At 41.7% G+C, this 19,182-nt stretch overlaps 2 protein-coding genes and 1 pseudogene across 2 annotated transcripts; 1 reads left to right on the top strand and 2 right to left on the bottom strand.

Moving 5' to 3' along the window:
• Window positions 1–466: 466 nt before the first annotated feature.
• LOC102017183 (C-C motif chemokine 3-like) lies at window positions 467–2,254 on the bottom strand. The gene is made up of 3 exons (XM_013519438.1): window positions 2,083–2,254; window positions 1,319–1,433; window positions 467–948 (listed from the first exon to the last, which is right to left on the bottom strand). The coding sequence occupies exons 1-3, from the start codon at window positions 2,156–2,158 to the stop codon at window positions 858–860; spliced, it is 282 nt and encodes a 93-aa protein (XP_013374892.1). The 5' UTR covers window positions 2,159–2,254; the 3' UTR covers window positions 467–857.
• A 2,023-nt stretch (window positions 2,255–4,277) lies between these two features.
• Window positions 4,278–4,895, bottom strand: LOC102002985 (annotated as a pseudogene).
• A 7,419-nt stretch (window positions 4,896–12,314) lies between these two features.
• LOC102016867 (C-C motif chemokine 4-like) lies at window positions 12,315–14,138 on the top strand. Its single transcript, XM_005393902.2, has 3 exons — window positions 12,315–12,532; window positions 13,081–13,195; window positions 13,764–14,138. Exons 1-3 carry the CDS (start codon window positions 12,457–12,459, stop codon window positions 13,855–13,857), a joined length of 285 nt encoding a protein of 94 aa, XP_005393959.1. The 5' UTR covers window positions 12,315–12,456; the 3' UTR covers window positions 13,858–14,138.
• Window positions 14,139–19,182: the final 5,044 nt, after the last annotated feature.

Genomic DNA, 19,182 nt, shown 5'->3' on the forward strand with positions numbered 1-19,182 from the left:
TGGTGAGTTTTCCTAGCACAGATATATAATGAGTTGACTTATAAATGTTCATAATTCCAGTGGTCTAGAACTGTGTCTCCAGTGTAAAGTGGAGTAGCTCTGTTTCTCCCCTTTTTGTTGTTTTTTTTTTTTTGGTTTTTGTTTTTTTTTGGGGGGGGGGTGTTTTTGGTTTTTTTTCCAGTACAGGGAATCGAACTCATGACTTTGCACTTGCCAGGCAGGCGCTGTGCCACTGAGCTAAATCCCCAGCCCTGTTTCTCCCCTTTTTATTCTTCTCTCAAATTCTTTTCGCTTTTTGTACTGGGAATGCTTGCGCTTACCAGGCAGACGCTGTGCTGCTGAACTATATCCCCAGTCCATTCCCCAAATTCTTATATTTCACATCTGCCTTTTTTTTCCCCCCTCTTTTATTCCTCTTAACCAGTGGCTCTGATTGGCTGGAAAACAAAATCAGACTCAATGCCAGTTTATTTTTTTAAAAAGCATCTTTATTATTTCACCAGGCTGGACACAGCACAGAATAAATACATCCACAATGTATGTGTCAGTTTCGTGTCTTTGGTACCACGTCTGCCCAGAACCAGCTGATGACAGCCACGCAACTGTCACCAAACTGAGGGAGAAAAGGGAGAGGAGACAAGTGGTGAAGAAGGGATCCTGAGATCTTTCATACAAATGGTCATAAACGCAGTATAAAAATAAAAATTAAATTAAAAAATTAAATATCATAAATAAATTAAGATTTAAGTTAAAAGTTCCCATAGGAGAGGTAGCTGTGGAAGTTACAGGGCTGTTTCTGCGGCATAGATCCTTGCTCCCCACAGAGGTCAGTGGGTTCCTGACTGCTTCCAGGCCACTCAGGCATTCAGCTCCAGATCATTGATGTATTCTTGGACCCAGGCCTCACTGGGGTTAGCACAGACCTCCCGTCCTCTCTTGGTTATGAAGCTGTGGAGGGAGGAAAGAAAGGATCAATCACTGCGGACTCCTGTGGGGCCCCCCCGGGGCCAAGGTGGCCCTGCCATCCCAGCCCGTGTCCTGAGTAGCTCAGGGATGCTCTGTCTTATGCCAGTCTAGACAGCTACTCTCAGTGACTCAGTGGGCCCCTCAGAGCATCCAGCCATCTTCTTCCCATCCCCTCCCTCTAGGCTGGGGCAGCCCTCATCATGTACCATCCCCTGCCATCAAGTCAGGTCACACTCCGAGAATGAGGCCCTCTGTATTTGACAGGGTAGGGGCCTTTCTAGAATGGCCCTTCTGGCCCATCTGTGGCCCTAGAGGACTGTCCCCACGAGCAGGCGGGAGGGTTGGCACTTACATGACACCTGACTGGGAGCACTGGCTGCTGGTCTCATAATAGTCAGCTACGTATTGGCGTGGAATCTTCTTGGCGACATAGGTGAAGCAGCAGGCTGTGGGCGTGTCAGCACCAACTGTAGAGCAAGGGACAGAGTGAGCCAAGCTGTCGTTTAGAAGAAGGAGCCATCCTGCTCCTTTCCAGGATGAGGAGGACGGCCTTGCTCCAAGCAGAGGCTGGAATACCAGGTCACTGGTAGGCATTTGGGCATATTTGCCTAGAAATATCTGTCTCTATCTTTGTTTTTGCCTCTACTTTCTCTTTAACTCTTCACTGTGAGCTCTGTTTTCCCTATGTAATTTGGCAGATTATTCTGCTGCCTCGTCTCTCTTCAGAGAATTTTACCTTGTTCAAGAAATCATGCCCCGGTAAAAAAGAAGTCAAGGCCATCTCTTTTGAGACAGCACTCCAGCTAGTGAGAAGGTGACATCCCTAGGAAGTACCCAGACTTCGAGTCTGCCTCTTGCAAATTCACTCATTTAGGGCCCTGTTTTTCTATCTGTACAAGGCAGAGTAACTGTCCTGCATACCCCCCAACCCTCACTCTCAGACATACAGACCAGAAGCGTGAGGGCACATTGTAAATATGAAAGAGACAGATCAAGATTTTTCTAGTCCTTTATGAAATTCTTTTTTCCCTTGGAGACTCTGAGGCCACAAGAAAAGACTGAGTGATCTCCTCCTAGCTGGGAGTGGGGACACCTGCAAAAACAGCACGAACTCACCTGGTGCAGAGAAGACCTGGTCGCAGAGAGTCATGGCGCAGAGCAGGGCAGCGAGGACAGCCACGGAGACTTTCATGATGCTGAGCAGTTGGTGGAGTACAGGCTCGAGTGTCAGCAGAGCCGAGAAAGGCCTGGGTACTAGGTGCTGCCTGTGTGCTTCTGGTGTCTCAAGCCATCGTCTCTGCTTTTTATAGGCAGCCCAGGCCAAAGGGGAAATACAATCTGGGGGTGACAAGGGAAAATTTTAAACATGGTAATACTGTCATCTGAGCATTGCACAACTCAGTCTTGGTGACCACAGGGGTTCAGGATATCCAAGAATAGCATCTCTGAGCTTTGGGTCTCAGCTCTCAACTCATGACCTGCTCTGGGTTCTTTTGGGGAAAATGGTTTCCCTTAGGAGCAGGAGGAGAAGGGAACGTGTTGGCTCAGGGCTATTCTTAGCTGGTCCTTTCTCATAAGAACTGATCTATAAATGAGTTCCCTGGTCCCATTTGTTCCCACAGAACTGAAACTGCTTTTTGAGGCCTCCCTAACCACATGGATGGTGTACTTGTGGGCAGTAGCACAGCTTCCCTACCCCATCCCCGTACAATGAACTGAATTAAGGAATCCCCAGATTGAGGAACAGGAAGTATGAGGTCACGTTTCACTCCTTTGTTCATTCATCAAAGAGTCACAGGGTGACTAGGGCACTGGGTTAAGCACTAGCTGTAGAACATAAAGATACTTTAGGTGTGGGTGTTAATATATCAAGAACCTAAAAATATTCATACCCATTCAACTAGAAATAGCTTTTCTAGGAAAGTGTAGCATGGAAACAACCAAGACAGGGCGGCATCTTCAAACATAAAGATGGCCCAACATCACCTATAACTCACTTTAAAACTTATAACATCACTTTAAAAAAAAATTAGGAAACCTAATTTTTTTCTATGAAGGAAATGATAAAGTAAATTATGGCATATACATAATTAGGCCTTTAAATTGAATGAAGTGGCATAAATATACTCACGAAAAATCAACACAAAAAAGTTGTACAAGATCAATAATTGAACAAATGTTTGGAAATGTACACATACTTCCTAACAATTGTAGGTATGAGAAAACCAAAAAGTGTTGAAAATAAATGCCCTAAAAATTAACAATGCTTGTCTTTGTGTGATAAGTTTACAGGTGATTAATTTCCTTTTTCATTTTTTTCAGAATTTTCTCATTTTATTTAACAAGGCTGTATTACCTTCCTTGTCAATCATAAATTCTATTTTAAAATATTTACAAGCATCACTGGTTGACAGTAACTTTTTATGTATTACTTTTATGAAAAAATAATTTTTCATGTATCTGAATCATTTTAAGACTACTATATAATATCTACATAAGCAATGCTAAGCTCAAAGCAGTTTTGTACTTATTTTAATGTACAATTTCAGTGATATAAAAGTCTACACTACCAGTTAAATCTGTTTTTCTTTTCCATCCTTTATATTACTGTTTGATAATTAATAAGCCTATACCACATGTTAAAATGAGAAATTAGTTCAATTCTTTTTAAAAACTTTTTTTAAAATACTGAGTTTATTCCACATGTATATATATATTTTTGGGTTTTTTTTTTTTTCCAGTACCAGGAATCAAACTCACAACCTCGCACTTGCCAGGCAGGCGCTGTGCCACTGAGCTAAATCCCCAGACCCTCACATGTATATTTTTGTCTCCTCACCATTTCCATGCCTGACCACCATGACCACTACTACACCCTACTACATAACATTCCCTACTACCTACTTAAAACCCAAAGTTCCATCTTTAAAAACTAAAGAGACATTTTGGGCAATGCATTTCTGGCAATGGAACTTGGACATAAATCACACATGGTAAGGAAATTTCTCTCTTTGTTTTATACAAAGGAAAACCAGATATCAAGTGTTACAGAAGTGAAATAAGACCAAACATGTTAACAAATTGCATAAGCTATTTTCTTAAAGAGATTTCCTTTACAGACAGAGGTCTTGAATAGCCTCCTTGTCAATCATCTGAAAACAATTTTTCACATAATTACTTGATTGGCTTCTACTTTGAGAAGAGAACCACCTTTTTGTATGATTGCTTGCAATTTTGCTTTAATATCTTCTTACAGATTTAGATCCTTTTGTATTTTATGATCCCCCCCTCCTTTGTTTAACCTTTGATCCTTATGTGGAGGGTACTGGGTCTTTTCCATTTTGATTTGATTTTTGTGCACTTTTGATTGAAGTATTTCATATAAGTTTCTTCACTGGAGGATTTTTTTTTTTTTTTTAGTTAACTCATCATCAAAATCATCATCACAATCATCTTCTTCATCATCACCATCACCTTCTCATGAGCCAGTTTTACTTTTTTGTGTGGAAACTTGCTACCACATCTTGGGTGATTACTTTCCAGATATACTTAAGAGGGTTACATCCTCTTCCTCTTCCTCTTCTGACGCTGCCTCTTCCTCTACAGCTACTAAGAGCTGTCCATGAACGTATTCAGGGCTTCAACCACACTTCAACCTTAAAACTACAGGTCGTGTAATTACAAAGCCCCCAAGGCAAACCACTGGCTGTATAGACATTTTCAAAGTTATTGGTGTTACTTTAATTGGGCTGCCTTGTAATTCACTACCTCTATCTTAACAATGTTCAATTGACCCTTTGCATCAATCTCTAAATCGACCACTCTAAATGAGAACCAGTGCTTAGTATCATCATTATTCACCTTAAATATTGTTGGCCAGCCTTTAATTCACAAGCAAAAAGATAGCTCTGTGACCTCAGGGGGCTCATGCCACGTCTACCAAATTTTTAATGGAGTGGTGATACACATCTGGGAGAGGAGGTCGGCAAAGATAAATGAATAGTGCTCTGAGTTCTTTGTAATGGATTTATCCTCAGATGCCCCCAGACTAGCAGGGGCCAGTAGAGTATGTGAATAGGTAATCACAGCACTTAGCAGAAAATGCTAAAACTCTTATAAGAAGATGAAGTGAAAGTTAAGAACACTTAGCACAAGGAAAAGGAAATGATCTTCTGCGGGAAGATGGGGGAAAACTTCATTAAAGGGATGGCACTTTGGTTGGCTCCTATAGAACACATAGGGAGGGGTGGGAGGTAGAGGTCCAGCTGATGCAAAGTTACAGGTGTGACCTTGTGGGCTCAGAAGGAAAGGGAAGTTGTTCAGTGGAGCTGTAGGATAGTTTCAGGAATATGGATGAGGGAGCTAAATTGGAGCCCAACCAAGAAGGGCTTGAAATCTCCCCAAGGGAGTTAGAGTGGACATGTCAGATACTAGAGAACAATGGAAGACATTAGACATAAGCAAAGAAAGATCACATCTTAGGGATTCTGTCCTTCCTAGGTGTCTGTAGAGTTACAATTTTAAGAACACACAGGTTCTTTCCACACCCTCCCTTTGATCGCTAATGCTGGTAGTAAGGCAGGGGAAGCAAGGGCAAGATCAAGGGCAATCAATGACATGTTTCATTGAGGCTGTGGCATCCACATATCTTCCTGTATGTCTATCAGTTCCCCAAAAAAGAAGTCACTATCACTTATTTGACTAGACACTACTCTACAGATGATTCCTCCTTCACCCACATTCTCTGTCCCCCCATCCTTCGCTGATGGCCCAGGTACCTTCTCTCACTCCTTTCTTTTTAAAATTTTTATTAGGACTCTTTTGATACACCTGATGATCACATACATTATATGGAATTTGTACTGGTACATAATATATCTTGACTCTTATTTTTTCCCCATTCTCTTCCCCTTCCTTCAACCCTATTTCCCTCCTTATTTACAAAAGCTTTGATTCCACTTTTTCTTCTGTTCTCCTTTTTTTCCTTTTCTCTTCCTTCCCTTCCTCCTCTCCCCTCCCTCATTTCTTAGAGAACTACCTTCCTATGCGTGATTCAGTTTCTATGAGTTGGGGAAGGAGAAAAGAGGAAATGGAAATTGCTGAATTAACCACTTTTCTGATAATGGACATGATTTGCTTCCAGGATTACAATAATTACCACAGAGTAAAATAAGTCATCTATGAAAATTTTCTTCAAAAATTTAGATGATGTCTTGTAGACTTTAAACCAAATGAGACTACGTCTTGTTGGTTGATCCTAGTTAACCAAATTCTGGCAAGTGATGATTATAACATGAAGAATCTCCCAACCAAGTCTCTGTTTATCATGATGTTGTTCTTTTTAATAAAAGTGATTTATTGAGTGTATGATTCTTAGTGTTCATATACTTGTAAAATTTTCCATATTAATCCCCAAACCAGGAAATAACCTTTTGCCATGTGTTTTTACTTGGATTGGAAAAGAACATATTTTATGCATAGTATGTACTTAATATATATGTCATTTAAGTAATGGGAGCCATAGGGTTGAGTTAGAAGAGTGTTGGAAAATTCCTAAATAGCAAGTTAATGTTCCTAGGTGATTGTTTTTTTAATTTAACCAGTGTTACACAGATGGAATTGGTCAGTTGTATATTTCACTGTCTGCATAATTTACCAATATATGTCCAATAATAACCATATTGCCTGACACAGTGAAGCTTACTAAATATCTGGTGAATGAATAAATCACACATTTGACTTTTAGTAGCCAGGTTGTTATGCCTTAATTGTCAATATGGAATTGAAATACTAATAAGAAGGCAAGGATAAGAGAGGCCATATGTCGCATTCTTGGTCTTTGGAGAAACATCAAGATTTCTTAGGTGGTGGTGATGACAGAAAATAACCAGCAGTCAACCTAGTGGATCCTTCAGGATAGTGGGGCTGGATTTGTGTCCTAGATTTCCAGTGCATTCCAGCCTCCTTGAGGCTCCACCTCAGTCCAGCGTGAGTGCAGGGAATTCTGGCTGAGCAAGTCATCTTCTCCAACATCACTGCCTTAGATTAGACCCTGTAGGATTGGTTTCCTTCCAGTTTCTGGGCCTGTGGCTCCACTTTCCCAGATGTCAACAACAGCAGCAGTGGCCCATGGATGGGTTCACTGGTAATGATACCCTTGCTGGGCCTAGCTTAAGCTTCGTTTTCTCAGGAGGGGCCCACATAGGTTGCAGCAGGCAAGGCCCTACACTTCATGTAGGCAAAAACAGAATCCCGAGGCCCCCTCCTGCATCTTGGAGAGATGACATCTCATGGATACAGTTCCTTGTTCTGAGGCCAGCGCTTCTTTTCCTGTCTTGAGTTTTTCCCATTTTCTCTGGCTATTTTGTCTGCCTGCAGTAGATTAAGGTACATGTCTTGGTACCGAGTTAATACTTCCACCTGACTCCTGCTGTATTCTCTACCCAATAAAAAGCATCCCTTTCTATTAGACATCCAAACTAGAAGCCCGGAAGTCACCTTTGATTCCTCTCCATCCTCTCCCATCTCCTACATCTATTCAATCAGCAGCTCTAGTCTATATCGGAAATTGTGAACATCTACGTCTCATTCACTGCTGCTGTCTGAGATCAGTCTTTAGGTTTTTTTTCACCACAGCCACTATCAGGGTATGTGACAACTGGTTTTTCTTCTAGTTTTACCCTTTGCTTTAACCCACCCCTCCACAGCACCTAATGTGATTTTGCTAGAGGATGAGTCAGTTCCGGCCTACCTCTGATGATGTTCTTCAAATCCTCCGCATGGTTTCCAGCAGGAAATAGCAGCTTCCCTCTGATGTGACCCTTGCTGTGACCTGACTCTCCCTCCCTTACCAACCTGTGGCTTTGCAACTTGCCTCCTTTAGACTTCCTGAAAACCAAGACACAGCCCTTCTGAACTGCCTGCAGTTCCATAAATGCATAAGTTTCTTTCCTGTTTTTAACACTGAGGTATCAACTTGGCAAAGCGTTCTTCCCTTTTTGCAAACCACAGGGCACAGCCGAAACATGCTAGGCATGAGCACGTGCCACGGCAGCCTCAGGAATTCATATCTTTAACAAATAATGAAAACCACAATTTCATTCCCCAAATATTCCAAGAAAAAAAGGGAAGCCCAGGGATTCTGTGGTTCAAAATCATGTGAAATGCAAAACTGAAAGACATTTTAGGTCATAATAATAAGACTTTGGCTGTTGAGCTTTTAACATAAATTTATAATAAAGTACATTTCCCTTTCTAGTTTCCTTACCCTCTATAGCAAGACTTGATTGGTCTTTTTCTGAATCTATTGTCTATCCCCAGTGTGTTCTTCCACAAGTCCCTTACCTCTCTGTGTTTTAGTGTCCTCATGTACAAAAGGAGGTAGTAATAATACCTACTTCAGTGTACCCCTATGAGGATTAAATGCAGTAGTATCTATGAAAGCCCTGAAACATTATTGGCTCATAATAAGTGCAGTATTAAGCATTAGCTACTATTATCCTTATCACTTAAATTTTTAAAAATTTTTGATTAAAAATTTTTAATTGACATAAAATTATACATATTTATAGTTACAACATGATGTTTTGTTTTGTTTTGTTTGAGATATGGTCTCACTATGTAGTTAAAACTCGCCTTGAACTCATTATGTATCCTATCCTGGGGTTGAACTGCAATGATCCTCCAGCCTCAGCCTCTCAAGTGCTATAATTACAGATGTGTCCCACCACGCCCAGCTACCATGTGCTATTTTGATACATATATACATTGTGTAGTGTTCAAATTAGGGTAAGTATATCCAGCTCCTCATTTACCATTTCTTTGTGGTGAAGACATTCAAAATCCTTTGTTCTAGCTTTTTTGAAAAACACAATACATTATAATTATCTGTAGTCACCCAACACGTGGTAGAACACAATACATATAGTTTATAATTTTCAAATGTATAAGATTCTTGGTTTTTGACTGAATAACTCACCCCCACATTCTCTGCCTAGCCAGTCATCTATCCAAATAACAGAATGGCTAGATACAAATTTGATACATACATGCAAAGAAATATCATGCATTCATTAATGCCCCTTTTAAGAAATGTTTTAGTTTTTAGTAGCATGGAACAATAATAAATAACAAACTATGACATACTAATTCAAGAAAGAATATTAAGTCCTAATAGTAAAATATAAAACAAGATACAGAATGATAGTCATTTTTATTTTATTTTTTATTTCCTAGATTTTCTTGATATACACTATGTATACTTTCTATGAGAAAAACAAACTAATATAATTTCTAAAACATTCAGGCCTTACATTTTTTGGAAGTCTTTCTTGACTCTTCACTACCACTGTCTAAAAGCACGAATCCCCCAACATTGGACAAGGTGCCTATCACACAGTAGGTAGACAATAAAGTTTTGCACAATTATTTTTCTCCTCTTACTTGAGCACTGCCTGTAACTTGTATAGAAAGGGACAAGAAACAAGATAAAAACACTATTCAAAGGAAGATATTTGATAAGGAATACTGAAAATTTTCTTAAACCCACCAAATACCAGTGAGGCTTGTGCTTCTCTCAGAAATATTTAGTATTTCCTGAAATCACTGCCTTCCATTCTTGATAGCCAAAGCAAAGGCTTGTGACAAAAGTCCATATTCACTTTTAAAAGAAGGAAGCTGGCTGGCTGGGTGGTCACAGTGTGGCAGTCCCTGATGATCTTCAGCCAGCTCATGGTCCTGTGGTCTCTGTTCACTTTGAATAATTGTGTACTCATCTTTTCAATTCATAATTCAATTTCTGCTCCCATTTTTCCAAAGTGACTTGGATGCCATACTGGAAAACCACAGGTATTGCCTCTTCTTGGATTATTGGTTTGTGGTTTTTTGTGGGGTTTTTTGGGTTTTTTTTTTCCCAGTACTAGGAATCGAACTCACGACCTTGCGCTTGCCAGGCAGGCGCTGTACCGCTGAGCTAAATCCCCAGCCCCCTCTTCTTGGATTATGATCTTGGCATAATGACTCCGTGTTCCAGCTCACTTTGGCTTTCCAAGCTCATCATCTGCCCTCAAGCAATTCTCTAGCTGTAGACATACCAGCTCTTTCAGGCTGATGCTCTTGGCTCTGACACCCACGGGTCTCCTCAAGCTCAGTACTGCCCTAGAAGAGGCCCAGATGTCTATGTTGATGCCTCTGTTTTCTCAGCAGTTCTGTGATCTCTTCTGAGAGGCCATTACCATCAGAGATACGACTAGTAGACCGTAATACTCAAGTTCCTGTTTGCTTAAGAATTAATAACTAAGCCTGGCATGGCAGTACACACAGGTAATCCCAGCATCCTGAAAGACTGAGGCTGGAGAATCAGATTGAGCCCAGCCTGACAAATTTAGTGACTTACTGAAACCCTGTCTTAAAATTTAAAAAGAATTTTTTTTAGAAGGGACAAGGATGTAGCCCAGAGAGAAGGCCCTGGGTTCATCCTCAGTATCACCACCAAAAAATAAAATTAAATGAAAAGGAAGTCAGACCTTTGATTGGCTCTGCCTATAATTACTCATTTAAGCGAGTCCTGATGCCTGCCCATGCTTTAGTTTCCCCACACAGAACATGAAGGCAGTAGATGTGTCCTGAGACATAATCCAGTTCTCATTTAGATTTTGTCCTCGTTCTTCTCTGGGGAGTCTCTCTTCAGAATGAGACTCTCACTTTACAGAGGAACCACCTACTCCTATCTGTCCTTCCCCTGATGTCCCAGGGCACATGTCTTCACCATCCCTCAGGAGATTGAAAATCCACACTTGTGGCTCATTGAGAGATGGAGCCTCTTCCTTAGTTAGCATGCAGTGGTTTTAGATTTAACTCAGAACTACTGATCTTCAGCTAGGGGACACCCTTTTTTATCCTCTAATTCCCTGACACTGTTTCTAGTTGGCATGCCACTTAGCTTATTCCATCTCATGAACAGTTATTTCTGTCGCCCTCAACACATCGCTAGACTAAGGTCTCCTAGAGGGAGGGTTTCATTCAACTGTGTGTGCCTTGACAAACAACAGAGGGCTAGAAACCTGGATTGAGTTGAGATGCCATGGGTAACAAGGTCTGTGTGGACCTGGGAACAGAAGACACGTCCTCCTCTGCTTAAAGCCATGGCCTTGAGGCATGCAGATGAAACTTCATGAGAGACCAGCATATGTGCTATCAGGGGTGACAGACATTTAAAGCTGGTTGTAGGGGTCTTGGGGAAGACCGGAATATTTGAAGCAAATCCTGTACAAAGAAAAGGGTGAGGACAGAAAGAACAGAGGAAAGAGGCAAACGCAGTCTGTGTGTGTGAAGAAGTAGGAAGACCTCATACTTTATCAACTGACCCGGAAATGCCCCACAATCCTGCTCTGTAACCATAAATTGAAAGCATCCAGGAGGACTGGATCCCTCTTTTCACACTTCTATTTTCTTTCTCAGAGCAGATCAGGTTCAAATATGGGGTTTAGGGTGAGCAGGAGGGTCAGAGCTGTTGAACTAAAGGTGGGGGAGATTTTGGTCCAATCATCTGAATTTCCATCATTTGCCCTATTTTATAGACTGCTGTAGCTCTGGCCTTGGTAAGCTTTATTTCCTAGATAGGCCCCCAGCTGCTGTGAAGCCAGCCAGGGATTGACAAGGACATGAGGCATTCCCTATGGAGTGGTTGGGAAACACCCATATTCTGTCTGTAACATAGATGGATTCATCTCTAGTTAGTCAATCCTATTTGTATACTAGAAAAATATTCTTTGTCTGAGTTTTCCTCACTTAATTGTTGCTGATTTCATTCTCCTATTTTCTTATGGCCTTAAGAAAATACTCTGAAATCTTTATTTTTTGTCCATTCCCACCCTGTTCTCGGAGAGGCTAACCCAACCTCTCTCCTGAATGAAGTCCCGATAAGATAGGTCTTTGTGTGTGGAAGGGCTCTTGTGGTCAATGGTTCCTCTCTATGGTCACACTCTATGATTGTGCTGGAGACTACAGCTAACCTGGAAAAACTGACATCAAGCCTCCAGGTTCTGATAGTGCCAACCATCAAGAGCAGTTTTGTCCTTTTCCACCAGCCCTTTCTAGCAGGTGTGAACTTCTCATATTTCTTCTCAGACCTGCAGCTCTTACCCTAGTCACTGTCACTGGTATACCACTTCCCTCTAAGGCACAGCCCACTTCTCCCCTCCAACTCCCTCCTCTTTCTTCCATGATGACATCGTCCTGAGAAAGAGAAGCTCTAAGGAGCCCTTCAGTTTCAGCCAGCTTAAGTTTCCTTATTAGTACTGTGACATCACCGCTACCCTGGAAATTCCACTTATCTTCCTATGCCCCCACTTCTGTCCCAGGCTTCAGAGTCCCTATAAAGAGGGGCTCCAAACTCAGATCAGCACCAGACACAGGTTCTGAAGTTTCTGAGCTCTTCAGTCTCAGCTCCACCAAGCTTCTGAACTCTGCTGTCTCGGCTCTACCTTAACCATGAAATTCTGTGTGACTGTCCTCTCTCTCCTCGTGATTGGGGCTGACTTCTGCTCTCCAGTGCTCTCTGCACCAAGTAAGTCCAACCTTTCCCTGTCATTTCTAGAGCTAAGAGGTAGTCAGAGGCCATTTCTCTGTAATCTGGGGCTGGTCCAACAGCAGAATCTGGGGAGGAAAGAAATAGAAGCTGGGGATATTTCCAAGTAGTTTACTGTTAAATGCAGAATCTAGTAGACATTCAATAATATTCAAACTTTCATTTTCTTAGGGTGAACAGCCAGTATAGGAAAAGGATGGGTTAGAAGTCAAACTATTGAATTGACTCTATTTCTGATTACTGGTTTAAGTTTGGTTAAACCTTACATTGCTGTTAAACCTTAGTTTCCCATCTATAACACAAAGGCAATGAGACATGTTCTGAGACTCAATCCAGTTCCAATCTTGTAGAATTCTTTGTTTTCTTTTCTGAGGATCCTCTGTTTAGGTAAGTGGGCATGGATTACAAGGAAGCATATCAGGGATTATTGTAGTGCCACAGAGATGTTCAATGAAGATCCATATCTAGAAGCCAATATTAACAGGTCCCATGCAGAGCTTTGATTTCACCCTGACTTTTCCTTCCAGTGAGCTCAGACCCTCCGACAGCCTGCTGCTTCTCTTTCACCCAGCGGAAGCTTCCTCGCAACTTTGTGGTTGATTACTATGAGACGAGCAGCCTCTGCCCCCAGCAAGCTGTGGTGTGAGTATCAACCCCTGGGCCACTCTGGTAGGCAAGAGACCAGTTGGGCACAGAGGGTGATCAAGAAAAGGAGCAATGGTTCTCAGGGTTGAATCCCTGACAAGAGCAGTAAAGAAACAGGTTATAAGGTCACTACTTGAGTCCTGAAAGACGATGAGTTGTTGGGAAAGTAGAAAAAGGGGGCTCCTGGAGAGGATGCTAGCCAGAGGGCAGGAAAGCAGGAGGAGTAAAAAAGACTACATGAAACATGGGCAGATTTCTCAAGCCATGCTAGAACACATGAAATATAATCACTGCTAGCAGTGGTAGAGAATGGGAAGGTAAATTCATATTGATAGCAAAACTCCTTGGTTTCTAATCTGGGAAAACTCTAAGGCCATAGCTAAATCCAGGGGTGGAAGTTAAGGGAGCCTGGTTTCAGTGCTACCCAGAAAGGGTGCCATTCACCAGGGATGTCCAACATGAGCTATGGTCAAGCAAAGGGAGATGTCTACAATAGGCAAGGAATAATAACAGATGATTTCAAAGGTGCCATGAGATCCTAATTTGTTTCTTTCTTGTGCTACAGATTCCAAACAAAAAAGGGCAGGCAAGTCTGTGCTAACCCCAGTGAGGCCTGGGTTCAGGAGCACGTGGAATACCTAGAACTGAACGAAGAATAATGTCTTCAGGGAAGGTCACCTGAGCCCTGATACTTCTCAACAAGATGCACCTTATTCTCCATGTTCACAATGCCTCTCCGTAGTTCCTGCCCCTTCTCATGGTTTAATCTTTAATATGTGCTGTTTTATTAGATTCATTATTTTATTATTTATGTTTGATGAAAGGACACGTGTCTCCCATGGGGACGGTCCATCCTCACTGTTTCTCTGCTATTGTAGACACATGGATGATGTACTTAATTTCCTGCACTTTCATAATAAAACTTTTTTTAAAATGTAAACAGATTGTCTGTGATTTGAATTTGATTTGGGTGGAAGGAAATTGGGTGGTTCTATTAGTAGGGACAAATTGCAGTTTCCAAAGACAGTGAGAATGAGTAATTACTAAGTCCTTAACTTACGCTCTACGAAAAATGTTCTGAATACATGATCTCACTTGATACTTTCAACAAGAATTTTAGTACCCTTGTGAGGTAGGGGCTGTTGCCCTTGATGTACAGGTAAAGAAATAGAGGCAGAGAGATGAAGTGATTTGCTGAGTTCTACTTGGAAAGCACTGTGAAAGGATGACCCTATCCATGAAAAGACATCTGAGGTCCTAAGGTTCATCCATCTAACATCTTATGGGAAAATTGTCAGTGGGGGCAACAGCACATTATAAGAGGAAGAGGAAGTGGTTAAGTGTCAGAAAGTGACTTTATATCTTTTTAATCAGAGTAATATTAGGAAAATCATCTTGTCTTATGCAACTTCAGTTTTCATATCTGTGAAACGGATAATATTACCTACCCACTTGGAAAGGCTGCTATGATGTTATGTGTACAGCACCCGGGAGCAGAGTCCCTAGAAGTTTCTTACCTTCTCTCTCTCTGAGCCTCAGCATCTATCCTCTCAGGGTCATTGTGAAGATCAGATTAGTTTATGGGCCAGCATCCTGAAGCTCAAAGCAAATGTGAATGTCACCATATGGACAGAAACATGAGCATTTGGTTTGACCTAGAAGTGTTGCAGGACCAACCTCAAACCATGGCTACTTAGTATTTTTAATCAGAATGTAATATTATGTGGGTCAGAAGGAATGCAGCTCTGAGAGGAATTATATGTACAATAAAGCTTCAACTCTAGAAAATAGAACCATAGTCTGTTATAGCCAGGACAAACCATTAATTATCCAGCCTAATCCTCTCATCTTGTGGAAACTGAGGTCCAAAGTCTTGAAAGTAACTTGCCAGATGCCATTCATCAATTGTGTGGCACAGCAGAGCTCCAGGCAGAACCAAGCCCCAGTTTAGTACACTTTCCTGTGCAGCTTCCCTAGTGATGCACTTCTGTGGTCCTGCCCCAATCACAGTTTTGTAGTCCCTAGAAGGTCCATTGCATAAGATGAGTAAGGAGGAGACTACCTTGAAAATTATTTGAGTGCTCTTAGTTTTATGCAAAAGCAGAACAGGGGCCTTCTACTTCTCAGGGCCAACAGACATCTTTCCCTTCCTTATCCTGCCCTCAGCTACCTCATCACTCCAGAACCCCCTGGGATCCTTCAGCTTCTTCAGCCACAGAAAGCAGGAGGTGAGGGACAGAGCTGATTCAAAACAGGTGTGAAGAGAAGCCAGCAGCAAAGAACCTGCTTGGTCTCGGCTTCTGTGTCATTTTTCTAGGTCTGAGTTGCTGATACATTACCTCCTAGCCAGAGTGTCTGTTTAGATTTAATTAAAATTTAAAATTCCCCCTCCTAGTCATACTAGTTACATTTAAATGCATGATAGTTAGAGGTGGTAGTGGCTACCATGTTGGACAGTGCAAATGTAGAGCTATCCATCATCACAGAAAGTTCCATTGGCTGGCCTCACTTCAGAATATTATCAAAGCCTACAGAACGCAAAGAGCGTGGGTGTTGCGGATGCATAGAAGGTTTAATCATATATTTGAAGAAAGATATACAATTATATTCTAAGGGGGATAGACTGGGAGAGAGAATGGATGATCTCCAGGCCCAGGACAAAATATAGATCCCTATAGTAGACTGAACAATGTCCCCCAAGATGCTTACATCCTAATCCCCAGAACATGTAAATATTACTTCATGTGGCAAAAGGCATTGTGCAGATAGGATTGAATTAAGTATCTTAATTTGAAGAGAGTAGTTGGTCAGGCCTTATGTGCAGACATGTGTCTTTATAAGGGAAGCAGAGGAAATGTGGTGATAGAAGAGAAGGTGGTAACACGACAGGAGAGGCAAAAGGTTATACTGCTGGCTTTGAAAATGGAGGAAGAGGCCTTGTGGTGCAAGAATGCAGCTCTAGAGGCTAGAAAAGACAAGGAAATGGTTTCTTCCCAGAAGGAGTATAGCCCCTTGAAACTGCTTTCAGACTTCTGACCCTAGAAGTTTAAGAGACCAAATTGTGTTGTTTTAAGATACCAGGTGTTGGGGCTGGAGATTTAGCTCAGCGGCAAAAAGCGCCTGCCTGGCAAGCGCAAGGTCGTGAGTTCGGTTCCCGGTACCAGAGAAAAACCAAAAAAAAAAACAAAAACAAAAAAACAACAACAACAAAAAAAAAGATACCAGGTGTCTTAGCCACTTTCCTGTTGCTCAGACAAAATACCCAACACCCACAACTTAAAGAAGGAGAGGTTTATTTTGGCTCATGGTTTCTGCCCATGGTCAGCTGGCTATAAGGCAGAAATGGCATGATGCAAGGCCCAATGGAGAAGAGCTGTTCAACCTATGGCAGTCAAAAAGCAGAGAGAAAAAAGCTAGGGATAAGAATACACCCTCCCAGGTCACACCCCCAGTGAGCCAACGCCTAACTCCTAACAGCGCACTCAGCTACTACTGCACTCATCTATGGATGAATCTACTGACGCCTGTGGTGTTGGGTGGGGATGTACGCACCACTCCTTGTCTGGAACACGCAGCTACCAAGATCATAAGCTATCAGCACCAGTAAGGAATTAAAGAGGTGGAGTTTTATATAAAGGAAGATGATTTATTTGGAAAAGGGTGGGAAAAAAGAAGATAGATAGCTATTCTAGAAGAGTAGGAAGCATCAGAAAAGCAAATATTGCCAAGTTCTTGTCCCTGGCTCCTTTTATTCAGGATTTGTGATTTTTTTCTATTCTTTATGTGGACACCTGGAAGTTGTCACCACCTGATTGGCCCTCTGAACACCTTTGACCTTAACCTGGGTACCTCTGTCTATAATATTTTTGACCATTCCTTCCTGTCCCTTCGTGATGGACGTGTGTGTGTGTGTGTGTGTGTGTGTATGTGTGTGACTTATAGAAAAGTAGCTTAGACTTAATGATTAAGCAAAGGGGATGTGTGTGCTTGTGTGGTATAATAATATAGCAATGCTAGAATGAAAATACACATATATGTGTACGTGTAGAGGTGTGTGTCTCTTACACATAAAAAAAGAGTCCTTAGGTGGTTGCCCCTTGCCACATTTGCATTTTATTAGAGGTGAGTGAAGGGGTTTGGTTACCCTGGCCTTTTTTGTTTCTGGCTTCCTCTGTGTTTTGTTAACTGTTTCTGATAAATTCTTAGCGTAATTGCATTACCTGGCACCTCTCTGGCTCTCTCCTTCTTTATCTTTCTACTTGCTTTCACTATAGAGTTTAAGTGTAGAGATAAATCTGCTTTTAGTAAGATTCCCTATTAATTTTAAATACAGCTTATCTTTTTCCTTCCTAGAAGCCACTTTTCCCAATACCCACATAGTCTAATCACCTTACAAAAGCCCCACCTCAATACATGAGACTTTTAGAGGAGCTTTTTAGTATGAACCATGACATTCTCCTGTGGGACCCAAAAGACTCATGTCCAAATGTAAGAGTCATGAAATTCTTAACAATTCCAGTATTGCTGAAAAGTCCGAAATCTTCTCTGCAACTGAGACAAACTTTTAACTGTGAACCCCTTTAAAAAATCAAAAAGAGTTAATACTTTCAACATACAGTGGCACATGGTAAATATTCCTCTTCCAAAAAAAAAAAAAAGGAATTGGACCAAAACAAGATGAAAATGTATCAAGGAAAACGTTGCATCTTGTAGCTTCATATCCAACACCCAGGGCAACTTGTGGTAAGATGTGAGCTCCACCTCTTCTATGGCATTGCCTGTTGCAGCTCCTATGGCCTCTCTTGGGGTAGCTTTACTCAGTGCCTGAAGCTTTCCCCAACAGATATTCCATTTCCCTGGCATTTCCAGTTTCCTGGGATCTCCACTGCACTTTCAGCGTCACTCTCATAGCTTTGCACACTACCTTCTTTGGGCACTCTTCTAGGACTTCCAGGCCTTCTTCTGAAATCTGAGAGCCTCCGTGACCCCATAACTCTTGCATTATGCAGATCTGTAAAACCAGCACCATGTGGATGACTCCAGGATCTGTCCCAACTCAAGCAGTAGCCTGGCCCTCTTAGACCATGACTGCTGTGTCCCTCTGTAGCTCCTGAATGAACTCTGGGGGCTCTCTTCTTAAAGCAAAGCTATAAAGTTTTTTATCTCTGAGGCTGCAAAGGATGGTGTCTGGCTGATTCCTGAGATGCCTTCAAGCACTTCCTCTATGATTATGGTGCAAACTACTTGGCTTCTTTTTAATGCTAATCTTTTCAGCAACCTTGCTCCCCGTGGTCCCAACTTTGCAGGTTCCTAATTTCTGATGAAATTGCAAACTTTTTATCATGCCATAGCTTCAACATTGGACTGCTTTAAAATTTCTTCCTGCAGATTAATTAGTATATCACCTTTTTTTTTTTTTTTTTTTTTTTTTGAGACATGGTCTCACTCTGTAGTTCAGGCTGGGCCTGAATGCACTATGTAGTCCAGGCTGGCCTTGAACTCAGCAATCCTCCTGCCTCAGCCTCTTGAGTGCTCAGATTACAGGCATACACTACCATGCCCAGCCTAGTATACTGTAACCCTTAATCTCAGTCTTCCCCAAAGTCTCACAACACAGGCAAAATGAAGACAAATTTTCTGTGTAGGTGTAACACACATAGCCTGTAGTCCATGTGTCAAGAGAGTTCTTGTTCCCAATTGAAACCTCCTGAGCCTGGCTTTTACTATCTGTATTCTTCTCAGCATTCTGGTCTTCCAAGCTTTTGCCTAAATCTCCCATCAAGCTTGGTTTATAGGATTTCTCTAGCTAGCATCTCCAAACCTTTCCAAATTCCTCCCACAAACCAGATCCAAAGGCTTCTGAACCACATGATCAGATACAGTCACATCAATGACCACACTTTTCTCAGTACCAGTATATGTCTTAGCCATTTCCTATCACGGGACAAAACACCTGACACTCACAACTTGAAGGAGAAGTTTAT

This window comes from Chinchilla lanigera, unplaced genomic scaffold, assembly GCF_000276665.1.
Source record: "Chinchilla lanigera isolate Chin_1 unplaced genomic scaffold, ChiLan1.0 scaffold00050, whole genome shotgun sequence".
NCBI classification, from domain to species: domain Eukaryota; kingdom Metazoa; phylum Chordata; class Mammalia; order Rodentia; family Chinchillidae; genus Chinchilla; species Chinchilla lanigera.